Source organism: Canis aureus, chromosome 16, assembly GCF_053574225.1.
Source record: "Canis aureus isolate CA01 chromosome 16, VMU_Caureus_v.1.0, whole genome shotgun sequence".
Classification (NCBI taxonomy): Eukaryota; Metazoa; Chordata; class Mammalia; order Carnivora; family Canidae; genus Canis; species Canis aureus.
Window position 1 is genome coordinate 7,820,672 of NC_135626.1, and position 13,851 is coordinate 7,834,522.

The following is a 13,851-nucleotide window of genomic DNA, read 5'->3' on the forward strand; positions in this document are numbered from 1 at the left end:
ACCTAAGTTGTCAACAGTTCCTTCTTTTCCCAGACTCACTCTGCTGCCACTACTGTCAGGAGGGTCTTTCTCTCCTCCGGGGTCCCCCCCACCCTCAACTCTTGACTCAGCATCTCGGCCGCTGGGGCAGCACAGGAACCAGCTCTGCAGCCCCTGCAGCCCCAGTGCGGCGCTGGTGGATGACAGCCAGTGCTTCCTGAATAAGCTTATTCGCTTACTCACCAAGGATTTATTGCATGCTTTTGTAAGGGTGGGCAGGATTTGTTTTAACTGGGTGTGGAAAGTCATGCAAACGTGGAAGTGACTATCATGAAGAAAGAAGTTTGTAAGTCTCACAACTCCCTCCCCAAACAAGAGGCAGGTGCTCACGGAGAGCCCCATGGGTCGACCAGGAGGCAGAGGGGGGAAGGAGACTTTACTATGGTTTCCATGGGAAAGAGTGGGTGAGGCAGGGTAAGCAGATTTAGGTTTGGCTGATTTGAATAATTTCAGCGGGCTCTGGGGCATAGAGCCTGTCCCTACTTGTCTGGTACCTGGCCCCTGGCGGGATTAGGGCAGGGGGAGAGTGGCCCACAGTGAGCCCCATAAAGGAGGTAGTTGAGGGTGTGGGCTCTGAATTGGTTGGTTTGCTTTTGAAAGTCCCACCCCTGAGTCCCTTGTTTACTGTCTCCAGAGAGTGGATGGGGCCTCAGGTCCAAGCACTGATACACAATGAATGATACATGATGAACAGAACTAAAGTCCCTGGTTCTTGGAGTCCTCACGTTCCAGTAGAGGAAGTCTGCAATAAATAAGCAAACAAACGTGAACATTCAGGGACAAGAAATGAAACAGGATCAAGTGATAAAAAAAGAGACTGAGGATTATTCCAGAGAAGGTGATCAGGGAAGGCTCCTCTGAGGAGGTAATATTTGAGTTGAGGTCTGAGTGGGGAGGAGCAGCCAGCCACACAAAGGCCCAGGGGAAGAGAATTCCATGCAGAGAGCGCCTCAAGTGCACCGATCTTGGGGGTGGCGACCAGAGAGGTGTGTATGGAACCCAGATGAGACCAGCACATCTAGCTGCAGCGGAGTAAGGGATGGGGTTAGGGGAGCGAGGTCACACAGTCAGGGCCCAGTGAAGATGAGTTTGGATTTTATTCTTGGTGTGAAGGGAAGCTGCCAGAAGTGTCCTAAGCAGGAAAGTGGTTTAGCCTGACGTGGTTTTAAGAGCTCACTCTGGGGCACCTGAGTGGCTCAGTGGCTGAGCGTCTACCAATGGCTTAGGTAGTGATACCTGGGATCCTGGGATCAAGTCCCCTGCAGGGAGCCTGCTTTTCCCTCTGCCTGTGCCTGTGTCTTTCATGAGTAAATAAATAAAATCTTTAAAAAATTTAAAAATAAAAGCTCACTCTGGCTGCCATATGGAGATTGGATGGCAGGAGGGGCAAATGCAGAATCTCAGAGATAAGCCAGGAGGTGGTGCCCAGGTAAGAGATGGCTGAGCGGCCTGAGGAAAGTGCACAGGTTGGAGGTAGGTGGATGTGGGGGCAATTGATGAATGTTAGACCTGATAGGCCATCCAAATCACTGAGGGAGTTAAACACACTCAGAGGCTTCTAAGACCCCACCTTTGTTGCACCTCGATGCCCAAGATGGGGCTCAGGAATCCATATTCCTTTTTTATAAGGTTTTATTTATTTATTCACGAGAGACACAGAGAAAGAGGCAGAGACATAGGCAGAGGGAGAAGCAGGCTCCCTGCAAGGAGCCTGATGTAGGACTCGATCCTGGATCCCGGGATCACTCCCTGAGCTGAAGGCAGATGCTCAACCACTGAGCTACCCAGGCGTCCCAGGAATCCATATTCCTAATAAGCTCCTCTGGGATGTGCACTCTGTATCCAGGTGCCCATTTATCCACATGGTATAAAGGGGCAAGTGTAATGCAGAGAGAGCAGCACTGGTGGGGAGTCTTGGGTGCCAGTCCCAACTGCAGATCTGTTGTGGGACTCAGAGATTCCAAGGGACCATCAGGAATAGCAGTTCCTACCTCCAAGATGGGCCAAGCATGAGGAATAAGTAACATGTTTGTAGAGCATTCACCAACAAACAACAAGGCCCTTGAGAAGTGTTTGGTAAATGGTGCAGGGTTTGGGGTAAAGCGGGTGCAGTGGGAAGGAACACTGGCCTTGCCACCAACTGCTGTGTGAATTTTAATTTTCTTTGGCCCTTAGTTTCTTCCTCTGTAAAGAGGTATCTGCAGTGGACTGAACGGTCACTCCTAAGTTCGTGTGTTGAAATCTAACCCCCAAGTTAATAGTATGAGGGGGTGGGACCTTTGGGAGCTGATGAGGTCACCAGGGTGGAGCCCTTGTAAAAGGAATTAGTGCCTTATAAAAGATACGCTGGAGACTCTCCACCCTTTCTGGGCCATATGAGGAAACAGCGAGAAGTCAGTTGTCTGTGAAGCAGAAAGCCAGCTCTTGACAGACACTGAATCAGCCACTCTATAGTAGACAGTATTCATAATCCCAATGCTGTGACAGGCCCCCTAAATGTGGGTACTGTGAGGATGGGAGGGGCTGAGGTTATGTCCATCTCTCTTGGGATGAAAGTGGATGATGTCAAGAGTACCCTACTCTTAGTCTAGGGACACTCCCAGGCCTAGCTCCCTAGCGGGCTGGGTTACCTTGGCTCACAGGACACTACTGCCCTCTTATGGCGGAGGCCAGACTCAACAGATGGATCTTCTCACCCTTCTGTAGCTCTCTTCCTCCAGGCAAGCGTCTGGTATGTGCATGCCCCATGGGGCTCCAGAATTTATATCGTTTACTGCCTTGCAGGATTGACAGGCATAGTTGGGAGCTTTGCTTAGAAAGAAATGTTGGGGTAGCCCAGGTAGCTCAGCGGTTTGGTGCCGCCTTCAGCCCAGGGCGTGATCCTGGAGACCTGGGATCGAGTCCCACATCAGGCTCCCTGAATGGAGCCTGGTTCTCCCTCTGCCTCTGTCTCTGCCTCTCTCTCTCTTTCTCTGTATCTGTCATGAATAAATAAATAAAATCTTTAAAAAAATAAAGAAATGTTGTCTATTTGGAGACTAATCAAGCAACTGGTCTGATGGATCTTCAGGAGGCAGTGGACCTGATTTACTGAGCATAGTGTGTGTGGCTGATGCAAGTTATTTAATCCTCTTAAGGGTCTTTGTGCATAAAGAATCATCAGCTCCAATTCCCTGAGGTCGAAACGCAGTTTGTTGTGGATGCTATGAACCATGTAGGACAAGGAGAAGGGATAGGGTAGTGGGAGGCAGGGAGAAGGGAGGAGGCAAATGCTCCTATTGAACAGGACACGGAGATAAAGCCACGTATTCACCCTATAAAATACACCCGCCTTGCAAGCTTTGTATATTTTCTTGGGCGGTTTTCTTTTTAAGTCAGAGTAAATCAGCTCATTCAAAAGAAGTTATTAAGAACAGAACCAGCATCTGGAGTACTGTTTGGGGGTAGAGGTGGATGGTTGGTGCTGAAGGAGCACCCACGAGGAGGCAGTAATGCAGTATACTGGGGCTACGAGGAACAGTATGAAAAGGACCTCTTTTTTTTTTTTTCCCAATGAGTGTTTTCTGTAGATGCCATCCCCAGTCTCCCGAGCTCTCTCGTACCGAAGAATCACATTTTAGCAACTTAGAGTTGGAAGGTAACTCACAGGCCCATTTCTCAATTACCTCTAACCCTGGTAAACAATGAATAGGATGATGATTACGGAGAGATTTTTGGTGAAAAAAAATCGAACGCTCCGAAACCTGATATTTCATTGATCTGTAGGTGGAGCCTTGCCAATAGTAAAAATGGCAACTTGGCTCCCTCATTCCCTTCATGTTAACCTAATGGTTGCCAAGAGTAAACATGGCCACCGAACTGTGCGTTCCCATTGGCGGCCGCTCTGAGACCCGTGCGAAGGCCGGGAATTGCGGAGCCGGATGTCGCGATTCCAGGCCGAACTGCGCCTGCGCCATTCTTTGGCGCCAAGATGGCGATGGAGATGAGGCTTCCCGTTGCTCGCAAGCCTCTTAGCGAGAGCGTGGGCCGCGATACCAAGAAACATCTGGTGGTTCCGGGGGACACGATCACCACGGACACGGGATTCATGCGGTACGTGGGGACTTGGGGACTCGCGGCCCCAAAGGGCAGCTGCTGGGCTCTCTGCACGTGGCCTCTGTTCCCTTACATGTGAGCACCCGCCGGACGCAGGGCACAGTTGAGCATTCCCGCCCCCATGTTTGCAAGGCCTCGGGCTTCTTACTCTGCGCACCTTGTGTGTCTCCGTCTCCGTTTGCCTCAGTCCTTGGTAACCCTTCTGTCCCGACCACTGGTGTCAAGGACTCCTGGGTTCTCTGCCTGAGGCCCCGATCGCCTTCTTCGTGGGAAATCTGCAGAACTGGGGAAGGTTAGGAGCAGGGGCCTCTTTCCAGTGTTAAGAAGAGGGACCAGTGGGCATTCCTGACCCGGCCTCTTCTCTCGGCATCTGTTAGCCAGGTGCTCGGTTTTGAAAGTAGTAATTGTTTGGGCGTAGGGCATACACAATATATTGTGCTACATGCACCCAAATCTACACGTTGAACCTGAAGGCAGTACAATATGTGTAGTTGAGAGTGCAGGCTCTTGAGCCAGACAATTGGGGTTCCAGCCCTGTACCGTCACATATTTATAAGCTAAGTTGTATTTCCTCTCCGAGGTCAGTTTCCTCATAATGTATTATCACTGTGATAATAACAGTGACTATTTGATAAGGAAGTGAGGATTACATGAGGAAATAATTTAAGAAAAGAAGCGTCTCAGTCGGTTAAGTGTCTGACTCTTGATTTTGGCTCAGGTGTGATCTCAGCGTCCTGAGATGGAGCCTCTGCGCCCCCTCCCCGTCCCCGTCCCCCCCCACGCTTGAGATTCTCTCTCCATCTCTCCCCCTCCTTTTTCTTTCTCTTAAAAACAAAGAAGCAGAACTCACCATTATAGGTAAACACTAGTGGTATTTCAGCCTTTGGGTGGGGGGAGGGGTGTTACAGCATTTACAACATTGCTCTTGAACCTTTTAGTTTGAGGTTATTGGATCCTAAGGAATCTTAAGTGTCCTTCATTCATGAATGAAGTATATGTTTGTCTTATGTGCAGTTGGAGCAGGACTGTGACCAAAGTAGAACTCTCTCATGTTATTTATATTTCGAAACAGATAAACAGTAAGCACGACAAACAAGTTAGTATGTTTGGTGATAAATTCAGTGGGGAAAATGGAAAGTTGAGCAGGGTAGGTGGAATGTGGTTGGAAATATTGTGGAGGTGGTGGCAGTGGGGTGGTAACTATTGTAAATGACTTAAAAAAGTTAGATAGGCCAGATAGAGAAAGTGACATTTCAGTAGACTTGAGTAGGACAAGGGAGATGTCTGTGCAGCTCTTTAAAGAAGGAGTGTTTTGGGCAGAGAGACAAACCGGGCTTTAAAGGCAGGAGGAGCCTGTTAAGAACATATTGTTCTTGGGGACGCCTGGGTGGCTCAGCAGTTGAGCATCTGCCTTTGGCTTAGGTCATGGTCCCGGGCCCTGGGATCGAGTGCCACATTGGGCTCCCCATGGGGAGCCTGCTCCTCCCTCTGCCTGTGTCTCTGCCTCTCATTGTCTCTCATGAATAAATAAATAAAATCTTAAAAAAAAAAAGAATATATTATTCTTGGGGGGAGAGGTCAACTCTTACCATCGTATATTTTGTATCCTACTCTCAAAACAGGGGCCATGGAACTTACATGGGGGAAGAGAAGCTCATTGCATCTGTGGCTGGCTCAGTGGAGAGGGTAAACAAGTTGATATGTGTGAAAGCTTTGAAAACCAGGTGAGAACAAAAGGTGTGTATTCTCTTTCTTGCGCCATTCAGGTTACCAGCCAGGTCTTTTCTGCCACAAAGTACCCCTTACCCCCACCTGCTTTATCATTTAGCAGGTCTGTGATTTTGAACATGACTATATAGAAAGGGTATAGGTGACTGTAGTTAAGTGTGGGCTTCCAAGGATCCCCACATTACTTGACCTCTCCAAACCTTGGTTACCTCCTCTGCAAATTGAGGGTAATAGCATGATCTACCTTGTAGGATTTTCACTAGAATTCATTGAAATAAGACATGTAAAGTACTTAGCTCAGGGCCTACTACCTAGAAGGGCTCAATAAAGGTTAGCTCCAGAAAGGAAACCGGTGGGTTTGGAACCTTGTGAGCAAGGGTGGGGGAATGCAGGAGAAGATGCAGGTAGAGAGCCGAGGTGGGCAGACAGCCTGCCTTGTAGCACAGATAGGCATTTTCTTTTTTTTTTTCCACAGATAGGCATTTTGACTTCCACTTTATATAGTCTGGGATGCCACTGGGAGGGTGGAACAGAAGAGGGACATGGTCTGAATTTCTGTCTTAATAAATTCACTCTGGCTGCTAGGAGAGATTGAGGGGGAACACATGCTTAGAGAGACGATTAATGGACTGTTTTTATCATCTGAAGTGATGGTGGCTTGGACTAAGGTAGCAGTAGAAGTGGGTAGTAATGGCGGATTCTGCATACATTTTGTGTTCTGAGTTTTTTTGTTTTGCCCCCCCCCCCTTTTTTTTTAAATCATGTAAGTGTGTTGGGTTTAGTATTCTTTGGGATTTTCCATATATTGGACCATGTGTGTGAATAGACATAGTTTTACTTCTTCCTTTCCCAGTTTGGATGCCTTTTATTTCTGTGTATATTTCAAAGGTGGAGCCAGTGGGATTAGCTGCTAGATGTGTCCTGGAACATGAGAGAGAGAGAGATGGAAAGGGAGAGAAATCAAGTATCCCTCCAAAGACTCCCAAGATTTTTGGCTTGAGCAACTTGAGGAATGGTTTTGCCGTTTATTGAGGCTTCACTGGCTGGGCAGGGGCTGCTGGAAAGCTTTGCTTTAGATTGGTGACATTCAGAAATGCTTATTAGTCAGGTAAATAGAGATGCTAGGTAGCCAGCAGTTGACTAGACTGCAATTCAGGAGAATGGCATAGTCCTCAGTGGTATTTAAAGTCATTACTTTGGATGAGCTCACCAAAAGGTGAGCGTGGGCCGACAGAGAAGAGGTTCACAGCATGGAACACCTCATCATTAGAATTGGGATAAGGAACTAGCACAGGGATGGGAGTCGACAACCCTGTGGCTGGTGGAGACCTGAGTGGACTGGTTTGAGTGGGGTCCTGTCTCAGTCTCCTTTGCTGATACAGAAGCCATCTGTGTTCCAAAGCCCACTAGGAAATATTCCACGCGTACTGGTGTTATGTAATTAACAAAATAGGGGTTTCAGGCTTAACGAACTACTTGGAATAAATGGTTTGTCCAAAATAGTTAATGGAGACTATTCCTACATGTAGGAATGTTTGAAGTTACGAGTTCCTGGAAGTAAGTCAGAAAAGCACAGTTATGTGAATTTACCATACTTCATACTAGTGCCTAATCCAAGCCCTCATGCTGTTGAACTGAAATCTCCAGTGGTGTTTAGTCTTGTAATAAGGTCTCTTCACTGATGGATGACCTGTTTTATCTTTCAGATATAATGGTGAAGTAGGAGACATTGTGGTGGGGAGAATCACAGAGGTAAAGTTGGTATCAGATTGGTTTTTACAAAGTAAAAGCAAGCTGGTGATTGAGTGGGATAGTCACTCTCTGTAGTTAAGTAAATGGGGCACTCATTGCATTTGACTCTTATGTGCCTCCCCCTTTTTAAAGGTTTTATTTATTATTTAAGAGAGAGAAAGAGCACACTGCTCCAAAGTTGAGCACAAGCAGGAGTAGGGGCAGAAGGAGAGGGAGAAGCAGACTCCCGCTGAGCAGAGAGCCAGACATAGGGTTCCTTGATCTCAGGACTCTGGGATCATGACCTGAGCTAAAGGCAGACGCTTAACTGACTGAACCAGCCAGGTGCCTCTTATGTGCCCTTTGATGTAAACAGTTGGTGTGTTGTATTGGGGATTATTGGTCACTTAACAATGTGAGTTCTTGCCCCTGGAGTCTGTGTCCAATTGTGAAATTTCTCTGTAGGTTCAACAGAAGAGGTGGAAGGTGGAGACCAATTCTAGGCTGGATTCAGTCTTGCTCCTGTCATCCATGAACCTTCCTGGAGGAGAGCTGGTACGGGTCTCCAGGCTGGATTTACATAGTTTGCTAGCAAAAGCTCTGGGGTCTGTTGCTCCACTAGGGAACTCTTGCTTTATGCTGAGGTTGCCTCTTTTTTTTTTTTTTAATTTAAGAGTTTATTTATTTATTCATGAGAGGACACACACACACACACACACACAGAGAGAGAGAGAGAGAGAGAGAGGCAGAGACACAGGCAGAGGGAGAAGCAGGCTCCATGCAGGGAGCCTGATGTGGGACTCGATCCTGGGACTCCAGGATCATGCCGTGGGCCGAAGGTAGGCGCTAAACCGCTGAGTCACCCAGGGATCCCGAGGTTTCCTCTTTTACTTGTGTTTATTTCCTGTGAGATTTGCTGCCTGGAGGTACATGTAGGCTTTTCACTTGGCCCAGGCCTTCCAACATAAGCAGCAGTTGCTATGTGGTAGGATCTGGAACAGCCTTGGGGAGTGAGCCCAAAAGAGAGAAGAGAGGCTCTCAGATGCTTGGGGCTCATTTTCCTTTTCTGGGTGTATCAGCTTTGCATGGTGAAGGTGTTCCTTGAAAAGTTGTGTTTAGATTAGCTTTTCATAAATTGAGTGGCATTTGGTTATTCCAGACAACTGCAGTACCTAAGGGGTAGTCTTTTGTAAAATGCTGTGGTTTCTCTTCAGTCCAGCATGTATGTTCAGAGGGGCTCACTGTGCTAGGTTCTCTGGAGAACGCAAGATAAAGGAGGCTCAGCTCAGTTCCTCAAAGTGCACAGATTAGCAGGGGAAGCGAGATAACATCTAAATACCTGGCAGTCAAAGAATAAACAAGTGTCTGTACAAAAGGAGTGAGTGATTTCACTAGGAGATGCTTGTATGAAATAGGGGCCTTAGAATTGATCCCTGAAGAATGAATGGAATTTCACAGGGAATCTGAGCTAATGGGAAATGTGTGAGTAAAGATAGAGTCAAGCCAGAGCTAGTCTGGTCCTGCTGGAGCATGGAGGGCTGCCACAGGAGGTGAGTGTGAGAACGGAGGCTGGGCAGGATTGGGAGGGTTTTCAGTAGCATGAAAGGAGTGGGAATACTGTCCAGAGAAGGGGGGGCGGGGAGGAAAGAGTGGAGGAGCTGTGGGAAGGCCTGTAAAATGGAAAGTAGTGGTGATCGCTCTGGTTTTCCTTGAATGACACTGTTTACCTACTATAGTGTCTGAGTACTATGGCTGGCCCCAAAGCTCTCAGGAGGAATTGAAAAAGAAGAGGAGAGAGATTGTTCTGCAGGATCTGACTTAAGTCATGTCATCTCTGTGTGTTTCAGAGGAGAAGATCTGCAGAAGACGAGCTGGCAATGAGAGGTTTCTTGCAGGAAGGGGACCTCATCAGTGTATCCTGCATCTGCCTTACAGCATCTCGTTCTGTGTGAAGCTGGGAGATGGGGCTTTTGGCGTATGTCTCCTACTGGAGACCGATAGTCCTGGTGGGGATCTGGCTCCTAGATCAAGTTTCATGGGCTCTGCTGCAGCCTTTCTCCATCTCCTTCACCCAGCCGGGCTCTTTAGCCCTTGTTCAGACCTGTTGCCTTGGTCATTTCTTTGGGGTTGTTCCTCATGGTGGCCTGTGCTTTAAGTTAGACTCAACTTTTCTTAACCATGTTAGCGCTTTTATCCAGGGAGTAGAAGAGGTATTATGTCAAGATACGTAAGAGAACCAAGGGGGAGAGGTTAGGTCGCAGTGGTGTCCTCTGGGTCTGTCTAAGGCTGCGAGTGGGGCTGTTGGGGATGGGAGAAAAGGATGGAGAGGTGAGGCCAAGGGCCCGGGGAAGGCAGGAGCCATGAGAGTATTGTTCCTTTATTAGTCTGGCCAGGCCGAGGTACAGGCGGTGTTCTCTGATGGCGCGGTCTCTCTGCACACAAGGAGTCTGAAATACGGAAAAGTAAGTTGGGCTCTTGCTATTCCTGGATGCTGACTGAGACTTGAAACCCTTTTCTGAATCCCCAGTGCTCTCTGGAGTTTGGCCCTAAAGAGCCCTGGAAGTTAAGCATTATGGGCTGGCATCCCACAAACTGGGTGGTTCACATGGTCGTGGGTCAGTAGCATTGTAACAGGTGACAGCTTCTGTTCTCACAGAGATTGTTGTGGCAGAAGAGCTCCTAGGACCATGGGCTCTGCGGCTCTGCTGTCTCTGCTTGCTCCCAGGGGCTCTGCAGCTTTGTGATGGGGCAGGGCTAAGAGGCTGTACTAGGAGCAAAACCTGATGGCCTTGGCTCTAGCCAAATGTCCAGTCAATAAAATGGATGTCATTACTGGGAAAGATTGGTTTGCCACTTGAGCTTAAATGAAATGTCACTGCTTTCTTGTATGAAGTTACATTGAGGCTCTTGCTGTTTTAATGACTGCATACTTCTTTTAAAGATTCACTTATTTTAGCAAGAGAGCATGCACGTGGCGGGGGGGGTGGGGGTTGGGGCAGAGGGAGAGAGAGACAGACTCCTCGATGAGCACGGATCCCACAAACCCGAGATCATGACCCGAGCCAAAACCAAGAGCCAGGTGCCGAACCGACTGAGCCACCCCAACGTCCCACGATACCATATTTTCTAAAACAGATTATGATTTATTAGTCTTTTGGCTTTATGTGGGCGAACCTTTTCATTTCCTGAGTGGCACAGAAGCGTGTTTCCTTGTGGAGTGGCTACAGTCACCACACTCACAGCCTTGGAGCAGGAGGTGGAACAGCTGTGCTGTCTTCGCTCACCCTCACAGGCCTGGGTACTGCAGACCCTCCCTCAGCGGGCTGGGGACTTGAGCTGCCCTCCCAGGATCAGGGATGGTTTTGCATCCAGCCCTTGGCCACTCCCCTTGCCCAGTGGCACATAGCACACATCTCAAAGGCACAGTAGGTGACTGGGATAGAGGTGGAACAGAACAGCGCACCTTGGCTCACAAGAGGCTTGGACTCACGTCCTCATGAGCTCCAGCTTCTCCAACTACCAGCACACCAAGCCCAGATTCGAATATAATGCTAAGGGCAGAAGAATGAGAGGAGTATTGAAAGTCACCTTCTCTTGGAGCGCATAAACCACCTCTGCATTCGGAAGTGTTCTCTGGGAGTAATTAACAGTGTGTGTACACCCGGGACTACAGTCATTAATAGGAGTGGCCCTAGTCCTGCCATAACTAGGATGTGTGTTCTGTGGTTTGCTTTTCATGCACTTCACTGATAAACCTTCAGTGACTCGGTTTGTGCCCTCTTTCTTTAGCTGGGCCAGGGAGTTTTGGTCCAGGTTTCCCCCTCCCTAGTGAAACGGCAGAAGACTCACTTCCATGACTTGCCCTGTGGTGCCTCGGTGATTCTGGGTAACAATGGCTTCATCTGGATCTACCCCACACCTGAGCACAAGGAAGAAGACACGGGGGGCTTCACAGCACACCTGGAGGTGAGTGAGCATTGCCGCTGCCGTCTCTGTACATCTGGGCTCGGTAGGGCTGGCTGTTTGAATTTTTTTATTTTTTAAAGATTATTTATTTGAGAGGGAGAGCGCATGCACAAGTGGAGGGAGGGGCAGAGGGAGAGAGAATCTCAAGCAGACTCCGTGTTGAGTGCAGAGCCTGACGTGCGGCTCTGTCCCTTGACTCTGGGATCATGACCTGAGCTGAAACCTTAACAGCTGGACACTTAACCAACTGAGCCACCCAGGCACCCCCATAGTTGGTTGTTTTAAACCATGTATTTGCTGTAGTCTGGGTTTGAGTCTCCGTTGAGGGGTCTTCATAGCATGATCTGGCCTTCTCTCCTGAAGAGCTAAAATGGAACTGGCTTGATCTCTGTTGGCAGAGGTGGCAGGTTGCAGGGTAATAGCAGCTGAAGAGCCATCCTTTTTAATCTCCCTTGGAGTTAGCAGTTGATTGGTTTGGAGTCCCGGAGGGATCGAGCTGAAGTTATAAACGATTTCTGTGATTTGCTGTGACTGTTCATGGACTTCAGTTCTAATTGTTTACCTTTGCCTCCCCACTGGTAGCCCATCTCCCTCGCCGACCGAGAGGTGATCTCCCGGCTCCGGAACTGCATCGTCTCGCTGGTCACTCAGAGGATGATGCTGTATGATACCAGCATCCTGTATTGCTACGAGGCGTCCCTTCCACATCAGGTACTCCATCCAGCCACGCCTTCACTTGTTTTCATGGATCTGTAAGTTGACAGTGAGTGTTTATGCTCCCTCAGGGATTGCAGGCACATCTCCCAGATACCTTCACCATGTCCAGCGGTAGGAATTGATCTGCTGGACAGCCCTATCAAGTGTCTGGTAGATCTTTCCCCAAGATACTTGTACTGTTCGGGTGTCTAGTGTCAGTCTAAGGATTTGGGGCTCTGCGCTCAGCACAGAGCCTGCTTGGAATTCTCCATCCTTCTCTCTCTGCCTCTTTCCCCACTTGTGCATTCTCTCTCATTCTCTAAAATAAATAAATCTTTATTTTTAATTTTTTTTTAAATAAATAAATCTTTAAAAGAAAATGAAAGGGATATAGAAGGTTTATGGTAACCATGCTTGGTTTCTGCCTCTGGATTGGCTTGATGCTTATGGTTGGTGTCTTTTCTGAACAAATACTTTTTTCTTTTCTTTTTTAGATCAAAGACCTCTTAAAGCCAGAAATAATGGAGGAAGTTGTTATGGAAACACGCCAGAGGCTTTTAGAACAAGAAGGGTGAGGAGAGACATCTGAAGGACAGGACAGTGTGCACCTGACCGGAGCAGTTTGAAAAGTGGAAGTGAAGAATCTGATCTGGGGTCCCATATGTGGCTCTGTGGAGAGCTGTGACACTCATCACTTGACCTACATCAGGCTGCCTCTGGTCCAAAGACCTGGGTCTTGGCTATTCTAGGGCGAAGCCTGGGGGAAGTGCTACCAGCCCCTTGGGTCGCCCACAGAGTCCAGCACTAAGGGTAGTTTCAGGCTTTTATTTTTATTTTTCAAAGTTTTGTTATTATTATTCCTATTTTTTTTTTTTTTAATTAACTTTCAAGCCTTTAAAAGCACACAGTGTTGCAGCCAAATGGACTGCTATTCAGGAATGCTGGAGAATCCTTTTCTTCTACTGACCATCAATTCACAAGGCACAATGCCCCCATGAAATTGCCCCTATAAAAAACACAGCCTCCCTGACCCCAAAATTGTGTTTTGGACTCTGTTCCCCCTCTGCAGCTCAAGTGCAACATTGAAGAATATAGTTAGTAACTTTTTTTGTTGTTGAGACCAAGAGAGCCAGTGGGGATGGGAGGGTTGGGGACCTTAAGCAGGCTCCATGCCCAGTGCAGAGCCAGTGCGGGGCTGAATCTCATGACCCTGAGATCATGACCTGAGCTGAAATCAAGAGTTGGACACTTAACCAACTGAGCCACCCAGGTGCCTGTGTACTTAGTAACATTCAGCAGTAGAATGGAAGAATAAAGTCAACCAAGCAGCCTTTGCTTGGTTAGAATCTCATTTCCCATTGCATGTTCCTTGTAGTGATAGATTCAAGGATATCTACGCCAAGCTGCCTTAATCTGATCTGCCTTTAAGAGTGATTTGTCAGAAGCTGAGTAACTGATGATAGAATAATGTTCAGGGTTCTCTGAGGAACATGAAAACAGACTAAGAAATGCAGATGCGAAAAGAACTCTTTTTCCTCCTGTGATTGAAGTAGTAATGTGTTAACTTTGTAATAATTCAGGGTTAAAAACAGGTTG

General features: G+C 47.9%; 1 protein-coding gene across 1 annotated transcript; it reads left to right on the forward strand.

Moving 5' to 3' along the window:
* Positions 1-3,986: 3,986 nt before the first annotated feature.
* On the forward strand, positions 3,987-13,606 carry EXOSC2 (exosome component 2). The gene is made up of 9 exons (XM_077851082.1): positions 3,987-4,131; positions 5,757-5,858; positions 7,569-7,614; positions 8,059-8,148; positions 9,441-9,506; positions 9,987-10,055; positions 11,383-11,559; positions 12,142-12,270; positions 12,750-13,606. The coding sequence occupies exons 1-9, from the start codon at positions 4,010-4,012 to the stop codon at positions 12,828-12,830; spliced, it is 882 nt and encodes a 293-aa protein (XP_077707208.1). The 5' UTR covers positions 3,987-4,009; the 3' UTR covers positions 12,831-13,606.
* Positions 13,607-13,851: the final 245 nt, after the last annotated feature.

What these genes read in the sequence shown, in the direction of transcription:
- EXOSC2 (XM_077851082.1), top strand. Translation starts at nt 4,010, where the DNA reads ATGGCGATGGAGATGAGGCTTCCCGTTGCTCGCAAGCCTCTTAGCGAG. An exon ending in GTGAAAGCTTTGAAAACCAG is followed by an intron (nt 5,859 to 7,568) that starts GTGAGAACAAAA and finishes TTTATCTTTCAG; the next exon opens with ATATAATGGTGAAGTAGGAG. An exon ending in AGGCGTCCCTTCCACATCAG is followed by an intron (nt 12,271 to 12,749) that starts GTACTCCATCCA and finishes TTTCTTTTTTAG; the next exon opens with ATCAAAGACCTCTTAAAGCC.